Source organism: Mustela lutreola, chromosome 12 (genome assembly GCF_030435805.1).
Source record: "Mustela lutreola isolate mMusLut2 chromosome 12, mMusLut2.pri, whole genome shotgun sequence".
In the NCBI taxonomy this organism is placed as follows: Eukaryota; Metazoa; Chordata; class Mammalia; order Carnivora; family Mustelidae; genus Mustela; species Mustela lutreola.
In genome coordinates, this window is record NC_081301.1 from 16950173 (window position 1) to 16973716 (window position 23544).

The following is a 23544-nucleotide window of genomic DNA, read 5'->3' on the forward strand; positions in this document are numbered from 1 at the left end:
AGGGATGCATCATCTTATTCCCGTTTTCCAGATGAGAAAACTCAGAGGCAATATACTAAGGTGGCTTCACCCCCAACCCCCAATGACTCTTAATAGACTGTGGTTGACTGTGAAGGTTTAAATGACATAGGACCTAGGACAGCTAGGCCAGCGTGAGTCCAGGGAGAGGGTGTGAGCAGTCCCGCACCTGCCCATCAGCTCTCTTCTCCCAACCAGAAACCAGCCCTGTGAGGCCTGGATGGGATTTCTGGTAGTTGGTTAGTTAGTGAAAGGAATGTCTTGGTCACTTCCATCTCTGCTGCTGTGTGGGCCACATCTGAGAGATGCCTTCCCAGAGCCCCACGGTGTGCTAGTGTCCGCCCATGACTCCTGACTTCCCAATGCCAGGAGCATTCCACATCTCACTCTCCAGGTCACCTTCCCAAGAATGTGTTCATGCTGGAATCATCCTTATAGGTTTGTCCCCTCAGAATGGACTCCACAGAATCTTGAGTGGAAACTCAGTGCTCTCACTGACTGCTCTTTGGGGGTTTTGTTAAGGACGTAGACATGGGATAGTATGTTGACTTTTTAAGGAGAGACTTACTCAAAGTACCAACTCCTAGTCCGTACCCTTTCTAGGAGAAAACACTGATGTTAGCTTGCTTATGTTATTTGGTACTAAACTTTATATTTCAGAGTTTGAAACAGCTTTTTTGTGGTTCCTAAGGGAGAGGGAAAGTGTGTTCCCCTATTTTGGGTGGTCATTTTAGACTTAGAGATTTCCTATCTACCTGACACCAGGATCAACTCTTTAAATTTTATATTTGCTATGCCATTTAACAAATATTCAACAAATACTGTAACCACAAATAGAGGAATAGTCCATACCATAAGCTTTGCCTTGTCCTAGGACTAGCGATGAAGATCGGGATGCTGTTCTTAAAGTAAGGAATTTCTAGGTGCCAGGCACTGAACTCAGGGTGAGAAAAGTAAAGATAGTGAAGATAGGATTCCTTTCTTCAGGAAGCTCACGGTTTGGGGCATGCCTGGGTGGTTCAGTCAGTTAAGCATCTGCCTTCAGCTCAGGTCATGATCCCTGGGATGGAGTCTGCATCGGGGTCCTTGCTCAGTGGGGAGTCTGCTTCTCCCTTGCCTGCTACTCCCCCTGCTTGTGGCTTCTCCCTCTCTCTCTGACAAATAAGTAAACAAAATCTTTCTTTAAAAAAAAAGCTCACTGTTTATTAAGAAAAAGAAATATCCATAGAAAAAAATCCAAATTCAGCTCTTCTTGGGGTTCTTGTTCCATTAGGATTCACCAGCCTGGCAATGTTGCTCATTTGTGATTGGCCTGCTTTTTGATTGTTCAGCCCCTAGGTCTGTTTACTAATATTTTACTATCATCCATGGGAGTTTGGATGCATTTGTTGAGATTCTAACATGTCCCAGACCCTGTGCTAGACATCGGGATACAATGGTTAGCAAAGAGCATGGCGCCTGCCATCAGGAGGTTACCATCTAGTTACTAGAATCTAGTGTTTGAATGAGATACTTGGAGAAACACCGCAAATGTAGGCTGTTCGGTTGCCTAGAGGGAGAGGAATCTACGTTTGTGGTTAATTTCACTGTGTGATAAGGAACACAGAAACAAGTGGATTTCTATGCAAAGGAAATAATACCTATGGTCATGTTAGCATGATGAAGTGTTGACTGGGGTGGCACTGTGTTTAGGCAGCTCTGCTCTCATCTAGGCCAGGAAGTGGAGAGCACCAGGAGGTGTAAGTGCTGAGACCCACCATGAAAGGCCTCGGACGCCAGGCTGATGAGCGTGGATGGCATCCTGTGCCCAGATACTATAAAACATCTCAAGGGGTTCCAGCGGGGAACGAGATGGGAAGATGTGTCCATAGCTTGCTCACTCCACATGCAATCAGACAATAGAGGAGAGGAGAGGAAAGAGGTGTAAGTGCTAAGGATGCAGAGTCAGTAGGAACTATAAAGGAAGAAAACAGACGTGTGATGGACATCTAGGTGAACGAAGGCATTTTCAATAAGTTGGGGAGCCCGGGAGGAGGAGGTAGAGGGGAAGCACAGGATTAAAGAGAAAATAACATGTGCTGTTTTGAATATGTTTATCCCTTGGGACTTCCATAGGAAGGTGTCTGGGGAGGTTTGGGGAGAATGATTTGCTCAAAAGAAGAGCCTTGTGGGCGATAGAAATGTGGGAGCTGTTGCTCTAAAAACAGTGATTGGAACCTTGAAAGTTGGTATGAATAACAAGGCTTAAGAAGGAGACCAGTGGATCCCAGGGTCCTGGGATTGAGCCCCGAGTCTGGCTCTCTGCTCAGCAGGGAGCCTGCTTCCTCCTCTCTCTCTGACTGCCTCTCTGCCTACTTGTGATCTCTCTCTGTCAAATAAATAAATAAACTTAAAAAAAAAAAAAAAGAATGAGACCAGTGGGGACTTAGAACACAGTCCACAGAATTTCTCTGCCGGCCCAACACTCTGCTGGCCACGCACCTCCAATCTACTCATTCTACTGCACCCATGAAATTGTCTCTCATTTTCCCAGGCAAAACTCTCTTCCCCATCCTGTGCCCTTTCTATTAGTTTCTAGCACAACTTGCCTTGGATTCTAACTAGCTGTGGGTAAGCCTGCCTTTGTTCCCTAGTCTCCAAGTTCCTGAAGATCAGAAACTATTCTGCTCCTGCTCTATGTGTATCTACATAATAGGTGCTCAGTAAAAGCCTGTGAAATTAATTTGAACTGATTAGCTTCCACCATTCTGTGAAAGCCAGTTAGGTGACAGACATTGTGTATACATTATACCATGTCATCACAACCTATGCACTGTTTCCTACTACCCTCATCATACATGTATGAAAACTGAGGTTCACAGAAGGGAACAATCACACAACCAACGAGGGCTAAAGCTCAAAGTTTAACCCATGGATGTCGAACTCCAAAGACCATGCTCATTCCTCGAGGCTCAATGAATTCAACACTTCTTTTTTATTTCTGCTTGCCTCTAAGACCAGTAGAGAGTTTAGCCATCCAAATAATTATCAGGAATAACCAGCCTAATTGAGAGGGTGGGAGGGAGAATTGCCACAGTTTCCATGAAGCTTGTTTCTTTCATCTACATCAAAGGGCATAATAAGTCCATTTTCTAGAGAGTTAAGTTGAAACCCAACAAGAGCTGCTGAGATGTCGTGATGGGCACAGAAGTTAGAAAGTACAGTTTCTTTTCCAGTTTCTCATTTGGAAAAAAGCAGGGTTCCCAAATTCCATGCGATGCCTATTTTCTCACCCCATGGACTTATGTATCTCTGTGTGTATTTTTGTTACCAGGTTTGCTAAAAAGCCCAGTGAACAAGACAGCCTTGACGCTGATTGCTGTGAGCTCCTGCATCCTGGCGATGGTGTGCGGCAGTCAGATGTCCTGTCCACTTACCGTGAAGGTGACTCTGCATGTGCCTGAGCACTTCATTGCAGACGGTAAGAAGCAAGCATAAAAGATAACCCCATATACGTTCATCACCTTGCAGCCCCCGCTGGTCAGACATCCTCCGTGCACGGCCAAACTTCACAATCAGATTTTTTTTAAAGAGCATTCAAATCCAAAGACCTTAAAGAGGCCCTTATGATTTGGAATCCTGTATTATATGAATGGAATTACACTGATTTTTGCCATGGGCAAGAATGAGATTTGTTAAATAAAGGAAGAATTCAAACATGAGTGTAGAAAGATTGAGCTACTTCAGAGAACCTACTGTTTCTTATTATGCTTCTGAATCCTATTCCTAACTAAAAATATTCCCCCAAAATACTATTCGCTAATTTAAAAATATGACAGACAAGATCATAGGAGCTTTGTTGGTATTTCCTGAATATCCTAGAGAATATTCACATTTCATTCCTTGTAAATATACTTTTTAGTATGTTATCTCCTACTCTTCACCCAATTAATTTGAGTTAATGAGACACTGTAGTCACTATAATCATTTGCAAAGCATGGCCCAAGAAACTGATTAAGGTGCTTGAGATCTATTGTTAAAGTGCCCTCCAGAAAGTCCTTCCTCTTTACATACTTCAGCGGGGTATGATGGCACCTGTTTTCCTAAATGCTTGCTCAAGAGCTTGGCATTCCGGGGCACCTGGGTGGCTCAGTGGGTTAAAGTGCTTGGCATTCCTGTTCATAAGTGTATTGAAGGCTTTCAGCGATACAATGCAGGAGACATATTAAATGTGTAGCTTAATAAATTTTTACAGAAGTCCGCTCAGATTAAACCACACAACATTCCCAGTACCTTCAGCTTCCTTATACTCCCTCCCTGTTAATGCCCTCCCAGAGGTGACCATCCTCTGACTTCTGGCACCATATTAGCACCATTATTTGTTTAGAACTTTTTCCAGTTGGGTGTGTATTGAATGTTTTTGACATCCTTCCTCGATATTTGTCCACCTTATCTCAACGTAACTCATTTTTATCTTTAAATTTTTAAGTTCCTGTTCAGAACTTAGCACCAATCCCTTCAATATGTCTTCTCCAAAGTGAACCTTTTATCTCGTTTTTCTGAAACACTCAGACTTCTATTAATGCATTCTGTGATTGCTCCCACTTCACCATGTGATCTAGCCTCTGCTTGTGTTTCGCCTGAACTGCTAGTAAGTTCAGTATTTCTGAATAGCTGATTTTCTGACCTAAGCACAATACTTTTGGTTCATTCCTATCAAATCGTGAAGGCACATGTAACAGGCAAAACTGTGAGCATGAGATAACAAAAGGGATAGCGAGGGAAGCAGAAGGAACTGAATTTACAGAAGCACTTAGGTCATATAGGCTGATGAAAATTCAGATTGGAAGAATTGCAAGAACCTAGGTATGGTTGGGATATTAGAGATGAAAGACTAGGAGTAATAAACACTGAGTTTGGAAAGATCAAAGGGATAAATGTTGGCCACTGTTGAAGACATGTGACCTTATTTAGCTTTACTAGTTCCTACTCTTTAACTGTAGATTGATGAGCCTTAGCAACATTCACATTTTGAATATTTTCATGCACGTAGATATAGAGCTCCTAAGAGTCTATATAACCTGTTCAGCGTCATGGTAAATACCTTAATGGCTAACCGCAGAAACTATAAAATAATACAAACATGGATTCAAATAGTTTTTCTGTTAACTGCCATTTCTATAGCTAAGTGAAAGACTTATCTCTCTGGTCCTCAGTCACTGTGTCTATAAAATGGGTATGATAATAATATCTATTTCTTTGGATTATTATAAAGCTTACAATTCCACATTTACCAGATTTTCAGATAACATGAAGTTGGGAAGTGGCAAAATCAAGGGGTCACCCAAGAAAACTCTAAAACTTGTGATGGCTCTGAAAGATAGACAAAAATGTGGTGAATTAAAAGGTGCCCTTCCCCAGTGGTCCTTATTCTGTCCTCTATCATAAATTTAAAACCTTACAACTTCCTACAGAGTTGTGTATTTCTGACTCTAGACTGGAGTCTAGAGTTGTGGGAGGAGTTGTGTCTTTTGGTAGAGATACCGTCTCCCTGATAACAAGCACACTGACTGACCCATGGTGGATGCTCAGTAAATATGTGTTGAATGAATGAATGAAACCTAAATTAAAGTAGACTTATAAATGGTTATTTGGGATTCTTCTAGTAGATCACTATGAAGAAAGGGGGGACTGAGGCAAGGATAAGTAAAGTAGAGAATGCATACAGATCAAGGATAATTGAAAATGACCATGGAGTATACAAGTATTAGAGAGTGCAAACATGGCAGACAATGCTGGGAGACATAGCCCAAAGACCGAGTCTCAGTCTCAAGGTTTAATGGAACCCCTTTCCTCTAAAACAATGCTGCATTGTTTTGGTTAGGAATGTGTCCTTTGAAATGAGTATGTTTGGTTTCAAATCTCAGGTTCCTTATTTAATTGCTGTAAAATAGAAGAGAGTCAGTTAAGCACCCTGAGTCTCAATTTTTCTCATCTGTAAAACGGAGATTATTTTGAAAAGATCAAGTGGCATCACATATATAAAATACCAGTAAAGTATCTAAAACATGATGATTGCCCAATAAGTGGTAGTAGTTACTGCTTTTATTCCTAAAATGACCCATAAAGAAGAGACATCAGAAGCTGGGACATGGTGGAACAAGAAGGTATAAGAAACTAAGTAGATGAGATTCTTCTGTTCTAAAACAATCTAGCAGATTTTACTGATTCTTCTGGGGATCAGCAGGAATTCAGAGAGCAATGAATACTTAGGTAGATGGCTGTCTAATAGTTCTCAGCAAGCAGACCTTTCCCAGCATGATCCCAATGCCTCCAGTGGGTGGATAATCTATGTGTATTTCACCTTCCATTCCCCCACCAGCTCTCCAAATTGATATTTATTATCCCCATTTCACGCATAAGAAAACTAGGACTTGAAAAAGGGTGGAATCCCTTTTTTTTTTTAATGGTGGTAGAGCTGGGCCTAACAAAGAACCGTTTATAGAATCGGACTAGTGGAAATTCTAGCTTTGATTTATTTTTAGCTAGATCTGATTTGATGTAGCTAGAGATCCAGGAGTGTTATGCAGGAAGGCAAAAGGGGAAGTGATGCTGGTGTCTATTTTCCTGAACCCTTATTACCATTTTGCATTAATTTTTGTAAATGTATTAATATATAACATAAATACCGTAAGAAAACAGAATGAAGGTATATAATTCAATGATTTATATATATATATATATATATATATATATATATATATATCCACATATCATAATATAGGCTCTCACCTAAGACCCCTGGCTGAGTTATAAACAACATCATAATAAGGACTATCAGGATGAAAGCAGCCCCCATCAGATAGGAAGGACTGCACAAGACAAAGCCACCCAAGGACCTTGGCCAAGACAGTGTTCACGTTTCTTATCTTAACCCAGAAACCTTAAGCTGTCAGCCTGCCAGCCTTTAGAGAGCCTGTATCCAACCATGTAGGCTGAGCTGTCCATGGTGCTGAAGCATGGGGAGGGGAAGCTGAATATGAGGCTAGTCTTCAAAAAGAAAATGAATTCTGCACTTGTGTTATACTTGATGCTTACTGCCCATTATAGGTAAAGGTCAGCACAATATAACACTTGTCCAGACACCAGTTGGCACAAGCAATAAATCCTGACAGCCCGCATCCAAACCCTTGGCAAATATCACCCCTTTCTTTGTCTGGGTCTTCTCAGGGCCAGTAGTGGCTTTTTGCCTTGCTAAGTACACAGTGAAGATATAGACTAAGTTTGTGTCCAAACTTACTGAATTTAGCTGTTTTTTCAGCTGTGGCTTGTAAGTCATCTGCATTTAGGTCTTTTGGGCTGATAAGCTTCAGAACTAGTGAATCACATTCTCCAGGGGTGGAGCACAAGTATTAATATTCTTAATGAGAACTCTGTGAACAGTTAACAGAAGTTTGAGGGCTGTGTTAATACATTAATATCTCTGTAAATATTACAGGTTTTTTTTTTCATTCAAACAGATATAATAACTCCTTGAGACCCCTTGTGTTCCTCTAAGGGGATTTAGTTTCTTCCATCTTTGGTTTTTATCAATGTCATATTAATGGCGCTGCCTCATGCTATAGCTACAGTGGTTGTCCATAGCATCAAATACAATATGAATGGCCGACTATGAATTTTATAACAAAGCAGCCCTGGTAATATGGGCTTGGGTTTCATGCAAATTGTCCTGTAAGTGGCATTATGGATGAGTGGTTATTGGTTAATTTTAAAAGTTATCTTATTTGAGATGTTGGTTTGTGTGATCCTTGAGCCTCCCAGTATAAGTCAGGATATATTTACCCAAATAATCTGCCCCTACAGCAAGCCAGTAGAAGAGACAACTTTTTTCGGAGTGAGAGAGAGAGAGAGAGAATATCCCACAAACCTGAGATCATGACCTGAGTCAAAATCAAGAGTTGGATGCTTAACTGACTGAGCCACCCAGGTGCCCCAGAAAAGACAACTTTTAAAGGAATAATGTGTTTCAATTAAGTGGGTGAGATGGTTCCATTCTAGTGTAGACAAATAACACTAGACCTAGAGTTCTCTGTTACATTCTGTTCTGTTCTGGGAGTCATGCTTTGAGAAAATGGGTGATATATTAGAAGTTGTCCAAAAGAGAGGCTTTGTAGTTGAGACTGGAAGAATGTTGTGGTTACCCAATGACCTCTTAAGGAAAGGGTAGAGGACAATCATTCTATAAGAAGAGTTGAAAGAACCCAAACGAAAAGTGAACCTAATATTATTGAGCAAATCTGTTGTAAATATGGCAGTGTTTGTATACTTTCATGGAATTATTTACTCATTCAAGTGTCATAGCAAAATTGTGAGGCAGCATTTAGCATCCCTGTTTTGCATACATGGAAGGTAGGTCACAAAGATGTTAAGTGACTTCGCCAGACTGACACAGAATGAAGCAAGGTGTGAGAGCCCAAGCCTGGCTGAACCCCTGGCCCAAGGTCCTTCCATGTTCCACTCTTTGACAAATATTACCATAGCCATTATTATTTATCTTGAAAAGGGGGACAGGCTTGCAAGTCCCCAGGAAGCAAAACTAGAGATAGCCAGGTGATGAGCATGGTCAGAGATGAGGTAAAATTTATCTTTAGTCTGAAAATGTCTTTACTTTCTGAGCTTCAACCTCATTATCTATAAAGTGGGGATAATCGCAATACTTATCTCATAGAGTTATTGTGAAGAATAAATGAAACAGTGCTTGTAAAGCTTTTAGCTCAGTTCTGGAGATCTGGTAATGGCTCAGTAAATCGTATAAATGTTAGTAGCTGTGATCATTTTTGTTTAATGTTGGAAGGGGGTCATTTCAAGGTAAGGAGTTCCCCATCACAGGAAACTTCCTGAGAAGAGATGACCACATTTCTGTGAAGCCATAGAAGAAAAGTCAAGTTGACTTGGGTACATGATATTTTGATTCAGAGCCATCTCATCAGATTATAAATTTTTTAAAACACTTAATTTTTTAGGACTTTCAAAGTGTGTTTATTTATTCTATACTACCTCATCCCAGGGTGTCCCTATCTTTGCCTAGGCTCATAAATGGAGTAAAACTCAGGAATGAGTGAAGGCTAGGGACATCTCTTGAATACTGTATTTAAATAAACACACACACACACAAACACATGCACAGACACACAGCGGTTTATGTTGTTATGTTCACTGCATCAAAATATTCATGCCCAACTATGTATGTGTTAAGATCAAGTTGCTAGCATCACCTTTTGAGATAGGCTAGGTGATACTCAAATCCTCTTTGTTTTCTATGACTGAGGAATTTGAGGTCTGAAGGTTCCTTACCAGCCTATGAAATCCTGAAGTGGAATTATCCGTCATTAGGTTGGCCTAGTTTATTAATAAGCCATATGTGTAGCTGCTTTTGGACACAAAAAATTGTATACAGTGAGTCACAGTCTATACTTGCTTCCACCCCTACTTCATTTCTTTCAACCCAAGGGAGTGAGCTAATGTGTGGCTTTGTGCCGTTGATGAAGAATGAGGTTATACCCGACTTCAGAGCTCGTTTGCAGGGATTTCAATACATGGAAGGAGTATTTTCAACTCTTAGAAGGAAAACTGATACCACATTGAAGGTGGCTGCTGAGTCACAAAGTGCAAAGAAATTTGTCTAAAGAGTGTAGTTCCTTGGTCCTTCTGCTCCTTGGGATGATCTGGGGCTGTTTTAAAATATTCTGTGTTGATTGCAAACCTTGGAGCACCATAGAACATATTCAGGTATAAAAATTCTCTGGAGCAGGGTCTCTGCCTTGTTTGTCCTTCACTGCTTTGCACACGTTCCATTACTGCTTTGCACACGTTCCATGCTGTTACAACAGATGGGCTACCTTGTCTTGTATCTTCCTCCCTCTATGCATTTGCTTAAACATTGCCTTCCACCAGTACCCTTCCCAATTTCCATATACTGCAATCCTGCCATCTCTAAGGCCTAACTTAATTTTTTCCTTCCTCCAGAAAACCTTCTTTAGCAAAACCCCCAAAACTTTTTAAAGAAATTCCAGTCAGAAATAATCTCTCCTTCCTTGAAAACCGCATAGAACTGTATTTGTACCATTTTAATAACCCCACAGTCTACCTTTCATCACTGTTACTGTTGTGAATGTGTTGTTGGGACAATTGCCACGGTCCTAAGAACTGGCCTCCAGTGTTAAATATGGCTTCCTTCCAGCCTGTCCTCAACAGTACAAATGGAGTAATATTTTAAAATGAACTATCTCGACATACTGCATCTTCCCATAAAACTTGTTTAAGTAACTCTTATTATAATTGTTGTAAAGGCTGAACTTCATAACATGCCTTTTAAGCCCATGCAAGAATCAAGGTCCCTGCCTACCTCTCTATCCAGCTTCAACTTACTCCACTGTCTCTACATGGGTTCTGTAGATAAACTTGGCTGCCTCCTGCCTCAGGTCCTTTGCACAAGTTTTTCCTACTGCTTGAAAAAATTTCTCCTGACTTACTTGGTTTCCCCTGGACAAATTTATTTACTCTAAAGTTACTGAATTCCCCTTTTCACATCCTGGTCCCTTACTATCATTCTCTACCAGCCCTGCTCTATTCCTTGATTTTTATTTCAGTTGTTAATTATATATTATCCAGTTAATGTGGGGATTCCCCGCTAAGTTGGAAGCTCCATAAGGCTAGAGATGCTATTTGTTTTGCTCATTATATCCAACACCTAGGACAGTGTCCAAAACAGAGTTTGTGTCACCAAAAAGCACTTATGGGATGAAAAAAAGGGAAAAGGGGAAAAGAAAGAAAGAAGGAAGGAAGGAAGGAAAGAAAGAGGGAGAGAGGGTGGGAGGGAGGGAGGGAGAGAAGAAGGAAGAAAGGAAAAGAAATGAAAAGACAAATGAAGTGATTTCCATAGCTAGACTTAAATTTCCTCAAGGTCAAGGGCCACAGCTTATTCATGTCCTAACCTATTGTGAAACCTAGCAGAGGCTTCAGTAGACATAGAATAAATTGTGTCTGTGAAATGAGTGACGGGAGGGCAGGGAAGCAGGTGGACCCAGAGGCCCTCAGAAGATATATCCTGGGGAAGGACGGTACACAAAATCTGAGGTTGCCTCTCCTTCTGTGATTGACTTCACTCCCCAGGGTTTTTGTTCCCATCCCCAAAGATAAGAAACTCCAATCAAAATCCCATTTCTCCCCCAGCACCAAAATGAAGCAAGCTTTATCCAGAAGCCCAGGCAGAGGGGAAAATATAAATTGAGCTGAGATTCAGAACACCCAGAGGGGGAGGTGGCAATGAAATACCAATAAACTATATTAATATGCTGAAATCAGGAAGAATAGGTTGAACTCCAACCCAGATTTAATAACTATACATGAGAGAGTGCAGAGAGAAGGCAAGGCTAGGTTTCAGTCAGAATTAAAATGAGATCTGTAATGAAACGGGTAATATAATTATAAACTGTGAAAACTTTTTTTTTCCCTTCTCCCTCTTCTTGTACTTAATGGGCAGCTCGCTCAGCAATGGCCTGGAGCTGGTGCTCGGAGTAGAGCATACCCCCTAGAGTGGAATCTGCTTCCCCACCCACCATCAAACCTCTTCATTAGAAAATTCTGAATCCACAAAACCATGGAAGAAAAAAAAAAGCTTCAAGCCGTTTCTTCTTTAAATAGTAACTGATCCCCAGGTTAGAAGTGACAAAGGACTTGAGGGAGAATAAACCCCCGAAATCCGTTTTCAGCTGCTGTCCATGTTCAGGCTTTTAAAGATACCACAACAGCCCGTTGGGTTGGGATTTTTAATGACACTCTGTGCTAAGATGTTAGCTTGGCGTCTGACCAGGAGGAATTGTTATTAATTTCCTTTCTTAACAAAAGGGATAACTGAGTTTGACGTCCAAAATTGGAGACTAATTTCTGTGTTTTGATAGCACATGGAGTCCAAAAAATACATTCCTAGGAGCTGGGGTTGAAAGGGGTAGAGAGATTTAATTTCTTCTCATTAAAATTCCATTCTGCTGCTGTGGGCAGAGGACCACGTTGACTTTGCGGCAAGGAGGGGAGAGTGATGGATGGGAGCCTTGATGAGAGGGAGCTTGAGATTATAGTTGATTGTTCCCTCCTTGTTGGCCTGCTGTCTGCAGAGTGGTGTAGGGGTGAGGCAGAGGGGCAGTGCTGGGAGAAAGATGGTAACATGGTGCAGTGGCTAAGTGCATTGATCTGTGACCCAAGAGACGTGAGTTCTACTCCCAGATAGTCTGCTTTCTAGGTTGTCTTCCTCACCCCCTGCCTTAGGTATATTAATTCATCCCCCTGAGCCTCAGTTTCCTCACCCAGAAGCATTGTTAATACTCCCTGCTTCAAATGAGTGTCAGAGGGCTGATGAATGTGGGTGGGCTCACTTGGCCAACTGGGAGAATAGGTCTGATAATGAGAATGGGGTGTAATCCCTTTCTGTTGTTCATAAGGTTATTATTTATAAAGACAATAAAAGAGTTGGAAAGAGCTCTTAGTGGGTATGGCCACATCAGTCAAAGGTTAGCTGGGCCAAAGGGAAGAAATTAAATAGTTAAGAATTAGTTCATTACAATACTTCCTTATTCACATACAATACCGGTTTTCTTCCCTCTCTTCCTTCCTCCCTTCCTGTGATCAACAAATACTGCACATCCCCTTCTCCGTGGCATGTGTAGATGTCAGGGGTGCAGACATGAATAGAACAGACTCTGATTTCTCCTACAGAGAGAAAGTTGTACTGGATGCTGTGGGGACAGAGAAGAAGGGCAGCCAACTACCCCAAGGAGAGTGCCACTAAGGGGAGGATGTCTTGAAGGGTGCTACCTGAGCTAGAACTCAGAACCACTGCTGGTTATTTAGAGCTGGAAGCTAGATGATAGCAGGATTATCAGAGAGGCATGGGCTCTTCCCAGTACATACATCCAGACCCTGCTGGTTAAGTCTTCTGACGATGAGCTACGATCAACACTAATAATTGGTAGCATTTACAGAACACTGCTAAGTGCCAGGCCCTTTGCTAAGCACGAAAAGGGTTACCTCATTTACTTCTAATACCTCATGAAGGAGATCCAGACATTCTCCTAACTATTGTCAATTTAAGGGAAACTGAAGCCCAGGCAGTTTAGGAGACCACCTGAATGTCACAAAGGCAGGAAGGGGTTGAGCAAAATTATTTCAAACTAGCAGCTGAAGAATGTGGTAGACAGAGAATGAGATGCCTTCACTTGGGGTGTGGCCCTGCCACGAATTCTCCGGGACTTTGGCAATCTCTGCTTCCCCAGGCCTCGGGTTTTTTCCTTGCACAATCTGGGAAGGGAACAAGATGGTACTTAAAATTCCTTTCTGCCCTAACATTCTAAAAGCGGAATGAAAAACCCTACGATTCAAAGTCCCCTTTTACTCATCCCGTTGTGTGCATGGCCTCTGGAGTCTTTATGCAACCACCCATTAGCAGCCCTGTCTCTTCTGACTCTTGTCTGGACCTCTCTGTCTGGGTCTCGCAGCCCCCTGAGCAAGGATCTTGGGAGCAAAGGCAGCTGAGCAAACTTTTCACAGCCCACAAGTTGCCATTTGAAGAAAGCTTAGAAGGATCACAGCCAAGCTTGGGCAGGGACTGTGGGCTCCCAAGGCTGCTGGGATGAAAAAAGAAGGGGTGGGGAGCCGGGCCATGGTGGGAAAGATGCCTCCCCATCTCCAGCTCCCAGCTTCAGCTGCCAAGGGACCTTGAGCATCTTGGATGCCAGAAAGAGTCTGGGAGGGAGAGAATGCATCCTATTCACAGGGTAGAGATGGGAGGAATAATTAAAACCTGTATATCCCTCCTGCCTCCTTGTACTCCTTCCATCAGGCTCCTGGTACCCAGCAGAGCCTCGCTGTTTGACTTCCCTCCCCAGCCATCCCTATGGATGATCTAAGCCAAATCTGTCTGCAGCTGCACAGTTTTGGGGGCAGCCGTTGGCAACTTTCTGAACCTTTGTTAAAGACCTGGACATCTTTACCTGCAGCTTGAATGCCCCCCAGAGCCCGGAGCACCCCTGATCTTTCCATGTGTTCCATCTTCTGCTTTAAACCTAACTCGCATTTGGGATTCATTGGTAGATCGAGATACTAAGGCTTTCAGCTGACCCTTGCTGAGCGTCTGTGCAGGGTAAGAAGTTGCCCCCTGGGACACAGTCAGTCGTGTTCCTGAGTCAGTTGTGCCCTCACGTCTCAGGGTGAAATGAGGAAAAGCACGAGAAATTTAGAATGGGAAAACCACAGGTTCAAGTCTGCAGTTCTCTGCTTACAAACTGTGGGTCTTGGGTGAGTCACCTCCCTGCTCTGAGCCGGCAATTTCACTATCTATAAAAGTAAAGCCCTTAGCCCCTACTTCAGGAGGTGATGGTGAAGATAAAATAGAGGGTGATAGGAAAATATCCCCCAACAGGTGCTCCGTAAATGCTAATCATATCCTCAAAGGGATCACACCTGTTATTTAAAGTGACAGGGTAACTATAAAGCAGAAGACTACAATAGAAGGCAAATCATAAATGGACCAGGTAGGACATAGAGACAGGAGTCAGCAAGGTTGCCAGGGAAACCTGGAGTATTTTCCACATGCCAGATCTGGGTAACGCCTTTGGGAGTGAGACGGTTTGTCCCATGGGAAGGAGCTGGATGGGCAGGATGGGGAGTGAGAGGGTGCTCTGTTAGAGATCCAGGAGGGAGTGAGAATGAGAAGGACAATATTTCGGACCAAGAGGAGAAAAGGTGTGGCCAGAACAGAAAACATCCAGAGCGCCCCAGGCTCCAAGGGGCATGAAGGGGACTAATGGGAGGCGTATATGAAAGAGCAGGGTCTCTTTGTGGGGCTTCCCTCCTGGAAGTGACCGGAAGGCGTGGAGCCACTGAAGGGTGTAAACCAGAGGGTGCCGAGGTCACAGCTGCTCTTACAAAAGGCAATGCAGGGTGGTAATTAAGAGTTCAGGCTGTGGAGTTAGCTGCATCTGGGTTCAAATGCTGACCCTGTGAATGAGTAGCTAGTTGATATCACAGATGTTACTGAACCTTTCTAGCCTGTTTCTTAATCTACAGAGTGGGCACGATGATAATAATGGCTTCCTCTTGGGAAAATTAAATGAAATACTATCTGTCAAGCCTTCAGCAGAATGTCTGGCAATCAGGGGGCACTCACTAATACTCATTTTCACTGACAGTTCACCCTCCTCATCTAAGTTGGTTCCCCTGTTAAATGTGCACTCAGCACATTTTACAATTGCTTATTTGATGTCTAATTTGGTTAAGAGTCTGAGATGTAGAATCGCACTCCCCAGGTTCGATACTTGGCTCTGGTTTTTCCTAGCTATGTCGCACTGAACTAGTTATTTAATTCCAAAGCCTCTGTCTGCTCATCTGTGAAATGGCGATGACAGCAGTAAAGCACCTCCAGGAACAGTTGAGTGACTGAATACGAAGCGGATGGCAGGCAGGGCACACAGTCAGTGCTCAGTACACACCGGCTAATGCCGCCTTCAGCCCCTTAAGGGCCCAGAGTGTAGCTCGCTTGTTCCTGTGAACGCTCTGGTAAGTCAGTGGGTGTTCAATAAAGACTCGTGGGCGGATGGACTACAGCGTGGAAGGAGGAAGCTGTTAAGGGGCTGTTAAACGTTTGTGTGCAAGATGATGTCTAAACTAGGGCATTGGCAGTGACAGAGAAGACAGGGAGTTCCTATAAGGCTGGAACTGTGGACATTTAGTAATTCACAGCAAGGAGGCACTGAGGAGGGAAAGGAGTCAGAGACGGCTCGGCGCCTGCCTCCCAACACCCCTGAGAGCCTGGTGACCCCAGACATCAAAATAAGAACGTCTTCTGCCAAGCCTTGAAGTGTGGTGGTAAAGACCACGAATGCCAGAGGCAGAGTACGGGGTTTCAAATCCTGACGCCACCTTTCCCATGGCCCTGGTTCATCTTCTGAAAAATGGGGATGCCATGATGCGGGAATCAGACCACCCTGTAAGTATGATTAAATGATTAACGGGTGGCTAAATGCTAGAGCCTGACCGTTCGTAAACACTCTTGCGGGCTCGCCGTTCTGACTGCTGTGCTCAACTACCAGCTCACCTGCGTGAGGATGAGGAAGCAGATGCCCACTTCTCAGCTACATGTATAGGAAAAAAAAAAAAAAAGTCACAAGCAAATGTGAGGAATACAGAATTTTTGGACCAGTACAGATCCTGCCTGGATGAAAATTACTAGTAAGAGATGTCACTGTGTTCTGTGAGCAAAATTAATGCACCAGATTTCTGAGGGCTGCCCTCCCAAAGGTCTGATTGTGTGCGTGATATTTTAGGTGATGCTTTTGGAATCCCCTGAGGGATTCCAAAGATTCAGGCTGAGGCGGAGGCTGGTGTGCGACCATTCCGGGCCCCCGCACAGTTGCTGCTGTGCCCTGTGAGCGTGAAGACTCTGGGGGTGGCCGTTTCCTGCCCGGACGCAGATGCCACATGAATGTGCTGGGCATGGGACCGGCTGCGGAAGCAGAGGCCTGGGCCCAGGGGCCCAGCAGCCTAGCGACTTTAACCGCTGTCACATTTGAAATATGGAATCAATTAAAAATGGCAGCTTCTGCCATGTCAAGAGGGAGAATTTGGTGCAGAGGTGAGGGCACACCGTGGGTCTGTTGCAAGGTAGCCAGCATAGCAATTTTCTAAATTGTGAGCGCCCAGAGCTACGTCCCAGCCTCTCTTTGCCTGTTTCCCATCTCATATACATGCCAGCCAAACAAAGTGGCTGTTTCCTGAAGGCCCCAAACATTCTTTTTAGCTGCTTAACAAACAGCCCTTTCTTTTTGCCAGGATTCTCTTTTCCCTCCATTCCTCCTAGCCGTCACCTTCTAATGCTTGGGCATTTAGCTCAGGTGTGGCCAGGGGGACCTTCCCCAGGAGGCAGGGCCCCTGCTCTGTGTGCCCAGAGGTTTCTGATCCGGCCTCATCACAACGCCGGTGATGCTCTGTGATACGGGTCTGCCCCGTTACCTACCGGCTGAACCATAGGCTACTGTCAGGCAGACACTGTCTCTTCCACTTTCAGGGGCTCCAAATTTTGTCAGAATCTCCAACATAGAGTGGAGCCTCGTATTAGATCTATTTCCCATTCAAGACATAAAATCAGGGCACATGGTGTGCCAATGAGATGGACTTCTGAACACAGGAAATATAAGCTGCGTGGTTCACAAAGCTCTATCCAGAACAGAAAGGAAGGTGGAGAGGACAGTTCTCATTGAGACAGATCTCAAAGGATTCTTTTTTTTTTTTTTTTTTTAAGATTTTATTTATTTATTTGACAGAGAGAGACAACAAAAGAGGGAACACAAGCCAGGGGAGTCGAAAAGGGAGAAGCAAGCTCCCTGCTTAGCAGGGAGCACGATGTGGGTCTCAATCCCAGGGTCCTGAGATCATGACCTGAGCTGAAGGCAGACGTTCAATGACTAAGCCACCCAGGTGGCTTTTTTTTTTTTTTTTTTTTTTTTTTTTTTGAGAAAGAGAGTGTGTGAGTTCACATAAGCAGGTTTTGGGGGAAGGGGGAGAGGGAGAGAAAGAATGCCAGGCAGGCTCTATGCCCAGTGCAGATCTCATGACTCTGAGACCATGACCTAAGCCAAGACCAAAAGTCAGACACTTAACCAGCTGAACCACCTAAGTGCCCTAGATCTCAAAGATTCCTAGAGAAAGTAGGCGTTGAGTTGAGCGTCAAGGAAGGTTGATCTTGGAGAGATCCATCCTCCTCCTCAAATAATTTGTTTGAAGATAGGGTAGAACTGGTTTGGGCAAAAGAGAATGGGTCTCAGCTTCTCCCCTTTCCATAATGGACCTGCTTCATCAGCCTTCAGCACCACCCCTTCCCCATCCTTGGACGCCCCAGCAAGATCCATATATACAAGGAGCACATTCTTGTGTCATATTTGGTGTTCCAGACACAAAATGAGGACAGCAACTTGGAATTTGGAGCCCTCCAGGTGCCTTCTCAGTCTTTCCAGCCTTCTGCCCACCTGGGATCAAACTCACTGTGAGAATCTGAATCAATATAATATTAGATGATTATAAAGGTATCAGCTAGAAGTCATCATGTGCCTCTGACATGATAGGCAGTGTGCTAGATGTTTGACCGGCAGTGTCTTCTTTAATCTCTACAGAACTTACTCATACATTGAACAAATATTTATTTCATGTATCCTTATGTGTCCTGGAGTGATAGAGATGCTATCCTGGAAAAGGCATTATGAGTGGCCCTGCCTTCATAATGCTTTCATTCTCAGCAAGAGACAGACACTTGGCTAAGAAAATTAGCAAAATAATGAAATCTACCATGGCAGTGAAATGAGTGAGAGCTGCTGGGAAAATAACAGAAATGGTGGGAAACTAGGAGGCACGTTGGGATGTCAAGCCCAAATACAGTGGTTAGAGAAGACCTCTGAGGAGGTGCCATTTACGCCGAGACAGGTAGGGTGCGGGGGAGGAAAGTGTGTCCCAGCCAGAGTGCATCCAAATCCTCTAGAGCAATGGGACATCTGGAATGAGGTCTGCCCAGTTTCGGGGGGGCGGGGCGGGGTGAGGGAGGATTGCAGAGGAGACCAGTGACCTGATCTTCTACGGAGGAAGCATTCTTGTTTCCTTTCCCCCGGCAAGGGAGCTGGTGTTCAGCAGGTCAGGTTCTGATGCGTGTCCTTTGTTCAGGGGCATTTGCTCTATGCCCCAACTTTGTGTGTTTAAATTCAACTGGTCCACCCCACGTCCAACCAGCTGACACCCACAGGAACTCTCAGCGTCCCGGCTCTGGTTACTTCTCTCCTGGACTTCCCCCAATCCCCTTGCCTTCTTAATCACCTTCAGCTCGTCCCCTGCATCCTCCTGGTTCCTGACAGTGTTTGTGCTTCTTTTCCTCTGCCCATCTCCACGCTGCACTAAGAACCAGGGACAGACTGACCTTTCTCTTGGACCTGCCACTCTACTCTGTCTCAAACACAGCCTTCCTTCCCACTCTGAATCCATCCGTGATGGCGCCCCAGAAACCAGCATGTGTAATCGTCTTGGAACCCAGTCCCCAATTTCCAGTCGACGCTTGTCAGCTCATTGTTTGAGACCCATAATTTGAAGAGGATTGGAGTTTTACTAAGCAACCCGAGTTCTTGAAATTATAAAGGATAGATACATTGGTAAGGTGGAATGTCAAGCAGTGGGTGATAATTATTTTTTAAAGGGAATTTTTTGCCCCACCTCCCACTCATTTAAGTCTGGTTTTCAAAATCAGTATCCTTGTCTGTTGCCATAGAAGATGCTACTTGGGAAATTTCAGGGCACTTTCCTGTAATGGAAATGAGAAAGTCAAAAAAGAAACACACCAGCTAATAATATTCCTTTTTGCCCTGGGATACTGTTCATGATTATTTCTCAGAAGTGATCTTTAATTGTTTCATCTAAAGAGTATGCATCTTCTTCCCTCTGACTATCTCTTCATAGAGGTTTGTGAATTGGTTCCAGCTATTAGTCCCACTTACTAATTTCCTCTGAGCCTTGCTGGCTGAAGCACTGGGCTTGGAACAACTTTTAATTTTGTTTTTAATTAAATTTCAGTTGTTTCAAATCACTCACTTTTAATGTCATTTCTTTGCAGCCCCCAGAAGCTGTGTGTTCTTGTTTACGCACACACATAATCTGATGTGTGTGTGTCCGTGGCATGGCTAAAGACGGACTCCTGGCTGGGGTCCAGAGCAAGAGCAGGCAATTAAGAAAATAGAAATGAGTCAAGAATGAGCTTTTGTTTACATGGTTGCATCCAGAGCTAATATGTTGTTTAAACGGGAATCTGGGCTATTGTGTTTGTTTTTGCCAAACCATATTTGAACTAGGCAACGTTCCCTTGTATTCCACAAGAGGATCATCAACTTATGTAGGTAGAAATAACATAAGAATAGCTAACACTTATTAAGCTTTTATTACGTACTAGGTACTGTTTTAAATACTTTACATGTATTAGCTCATTTACATTAAAACTGAGTAATTTGAAACAACAGAAATTTAATTTACATGTATTACCTCCCACATTCCTATGAGATTATTATCTACCATTTTTATAGCTGAGAAACCCAGGCCCATTTAAGTGGATCATTACCACTTGGTTAGTTCCTGGCAGGGCCAGAGCATGAATACTGACCACCTGACTGTATTCCTGCCCTTAAGCACCATAGGAGACAACGCTGTCTATGAGGAGACAGAAGGGCTTCAGCGTCGCAATGAAATTAACAACCAAAAATGTGGAAAATTGACTAGTTCGTGGCCAAAGTCGAAATGATGTTAGTTTTATATGTGGTCTTCTATGTGACCTCTGCTAATACTCATTCCTCTTGTGTAAACCATGAGGCTACAGTGAAGGATTTGGTTTGGATTCACAAAAATCGCGCTTTGGGTCTTCAAACTGGGTTCTCTCAGATATTAAGCCCTCCAGAAAGGACAATGAAGTTTGAAAACAAAATCATATCCGTATGCCAAAGTCCTCCCTATCCCCTGGGCCATCTTGCATCATTTGCTGCTGTTTGTTCCAACTGGGAACAGAACCTCACCGATCTGTGTGATCTCAGAAACTTCACATGTCTTATTTTCTTTGCAGGGGACACTATTTCGTGGATATCACCACTTTCCCTCCTCTTCTCCAATACACACACACACACACACACACACACACGCACAGAGTTGTGTACTCACAACACCCTGTTTCCTAACCCATGGCTCTCCTTTCTTATTTGTAGTCCTGTAAGTGTTGGTGCATTTTTTGTTTAATGCCCATTTCCAGCTCAGCGCTGAGCACTTTTTATAGCCAAGTGCTGTGGGACCATGTCTTTTTCACTCCCTGCTAGACATCCAGGACTTACGGCCAGGCCCGGGACACATACAGCCCTCGATAAACATGGGTTGAATGTACAGATAAATACATTCAGACATCAGCATAATAACCACCCTGCTGAGAGGCTAAGTGACAGTAGACAAAGCCCATCCCCCAGAGTCTGGATATCCAGACTGTAGTCCCAGGTTTGCCATTAAGTAATTGTATGTAACTTGGGCAAGAAACACCTTTCATACCTTCAGCATCTTTGTTTGTGACGGGGAATGAGGATCATTCATAGAACATATGTGCTTACACACAGAGTATAGTATGATTGAATGCCAACGACTCTAAAAGTATTTTATATTCATTAACTTACTTCTTCCGGACAGTGATCCTAGAGGAAGTGACTATTATTTTCCTCTTTCTTTTTTTCAAATGAGGAAAACTGAGTCCCAACGAGAGCAGTAGGTTTATCCAAGCTCGCACAGCTGCCGAGCAAGAGTCTGACCCCAGAAGCCTCCCTAGTTCTTGCTTGAGGACCGTGTGAGACATTGGTGGTGAAGGTGTCATAGGGCACCTTACATACTAAACAAAAACTGCCTGCCACTGAGGCTCATTTGTGAGTCTCGAGTGAGATTTGAAGCACCTTTGGAGAGTGGGTGGGGAGAGCTGTGTGGTTTCCCTCTTTTCTCTCCATGTGATAGCCTCTAAGGTCGTGTTCCTCACACAAAGCGCCATCTCTCACTTCATCTGTCCATCCCCTTAGAATGTCTCCTGATTGCCCACGAAGTCCCCAACCCTGGGGCAAGGAACAGTAATTTGAAGATGTGTTAGACATGGATTGTCTCTCAGAAAGCTCAGTCTTTTTTAAGGTGGATGAACCATCTGGCATGCCCCAAACCTGGCCACAAGGTGGGGCGTGGGGGGTACTCGGTAAGCATGCGCATTAGCAGTGATACTGATGTGAGGAGAAGGTTCAGAGGCCAGGGCATTGGGGACTGAAGGACAGACAGGTCACTTCCTGGTGAGAGGACAAGTTTGGCTTTGGCTGGGAGCTGGCAGTGTGGGTATGGTAAGGAGGACATCCATCCAGGGTAGGGGAACAGTCTGCACAAAGCCAGGGGTGTGGGCTAGGAAGGACATGCGTGGGAGAGAGGAGTAGCCCCATCCAGTCCTCATCCAGTGCCCCTTCACAGTCCTTAGTTGCCAGGGACAAAGAAAGAAAGAACAAACACATCTTGGTCACCTCCTATGTGTTGGACTTGATACTGGAACTTTATATATATTCTATCCTTTATTCCTCCTGAACCTTCTGAGATAGTTGGTGTTAATACTGGTAGTGGTGGTGACAGTAGTAATAACAGCAGTAGTAGTAATAGTAGGAGCAGCAGCAGCATTCTTTTTTTTTTTTAATTTTTAATTTTTAATTTATTTTCAGCATAACAGTATTCATTATTTTTGCACCACACCCCGTGCTCCATGCAATCCGTGCCCTCTATAATGCAAAAGTACCAGAGGAGTGAATGAGGAAAATACCAAATATGCTCTTTTTCATAGTCTGTTGGGTTATTGGCTCTTTTTTTGTGTATATCCTTCCAGAATTTTTGTAACTCCCAAACACACACACGCGCGCGCGCGCACACACACACACATACACACACACTGAATTGCCCTTTGGATGTTTGTTGGAAACTTGAGATAAGGTCGTATATATTCTTGGCCACCTTGCTTTCCTCATCAACCGTGGATATCACAATGTCCCTTTATATACACAAGAGTTATGTGGTAGGTACTAGTGTCCCCATTTGATACAGTAGGAACCCTTAGGCTTACAGAATCAGGTAAGGGACCTAAGTCAGCAGATAAATGTCAGGATGGGGTCCCGTGCGTGCCGGCTGGCTCCAGGACCTGGCTCCCTGAAGCACCCCCATTTCCCTCTGGGAGCAGAATGAAATAACTCATCCTTCACCTGTTCACCTGTCACATACCAGAAATGTGGATCTCAGCCATCCCAAGTCCTGCTTGAGCCTCAAGGCCTTCTTTTAGCCTTCATGTAAAATTTCATCTTTACTCTCCTTATCTTTGCCATAATTCATTGTAGGGTTTGGCTGGCAAAGGGCTCATGGTAGTGAACATTATGGTGTGGCTAAGCTGCACATCTCCTTTGTTATGTTGCTCTAGGTACCAATATTCTATATTTAGGCAGCTGTTCTCATCTGGGCCTGACAGTGAAATCTGTTCCATCAACATGACTGTGGAAGCCTCTGCATTTTGGGAAGCTTTATCCTATGTAGTCCTTTGTAGACTCATAAAACAATTAGATTTAGGCTTAGCATTAATTTGAGTTATTGTCCAGTTTCCAGAAAATATCTTCTGGAAATGTCAAGAGGATGTATTACATGTCTTTGGAGATATTAAGTATTGAATTACAAGACTGTGTCACCTTTCCCTGCCATCTCTCTCTCTACACACTCAACATGGTCTGATTTATGTTTCAGCCACCACCGTGAGAAGTTTAGCACTCAGAGAAATCACTAGAGATGCATATTGACAGAAGCTGAACACACACACATGCACACATCATCACACACACATGCACACACTCGCACATCCAGTAATGAGAGGGATAGGAGGCAGCCTGC

The 23544-nt window shown here is 43.7% G+C and overlaps 1 protein-coding gene across 3 annotated transcripts in view; it reads left to right on the plus strand.

The window, feature by feature from the left end:
- ASTN2 (astrotactin 2) overlaps positions 1–23544 on the plus strand; it is an 859033-nt gene that overhangs the window by 342153 nt on the left and 493336 nt on the right. For all 3 annotated transcript variants that reach the window (XM_059142160.1, XM_059142161.1, XM_059142162.1), the window contains one exon: positions 3332–3478. In XM_059142160.1, coding sequence (XP_058998143.1) covers positions 3332–3478 — 147 coding nt within the window. The remainder of the gene's footprint in view (positions 1–3331; positions 3479–23544) is intronic.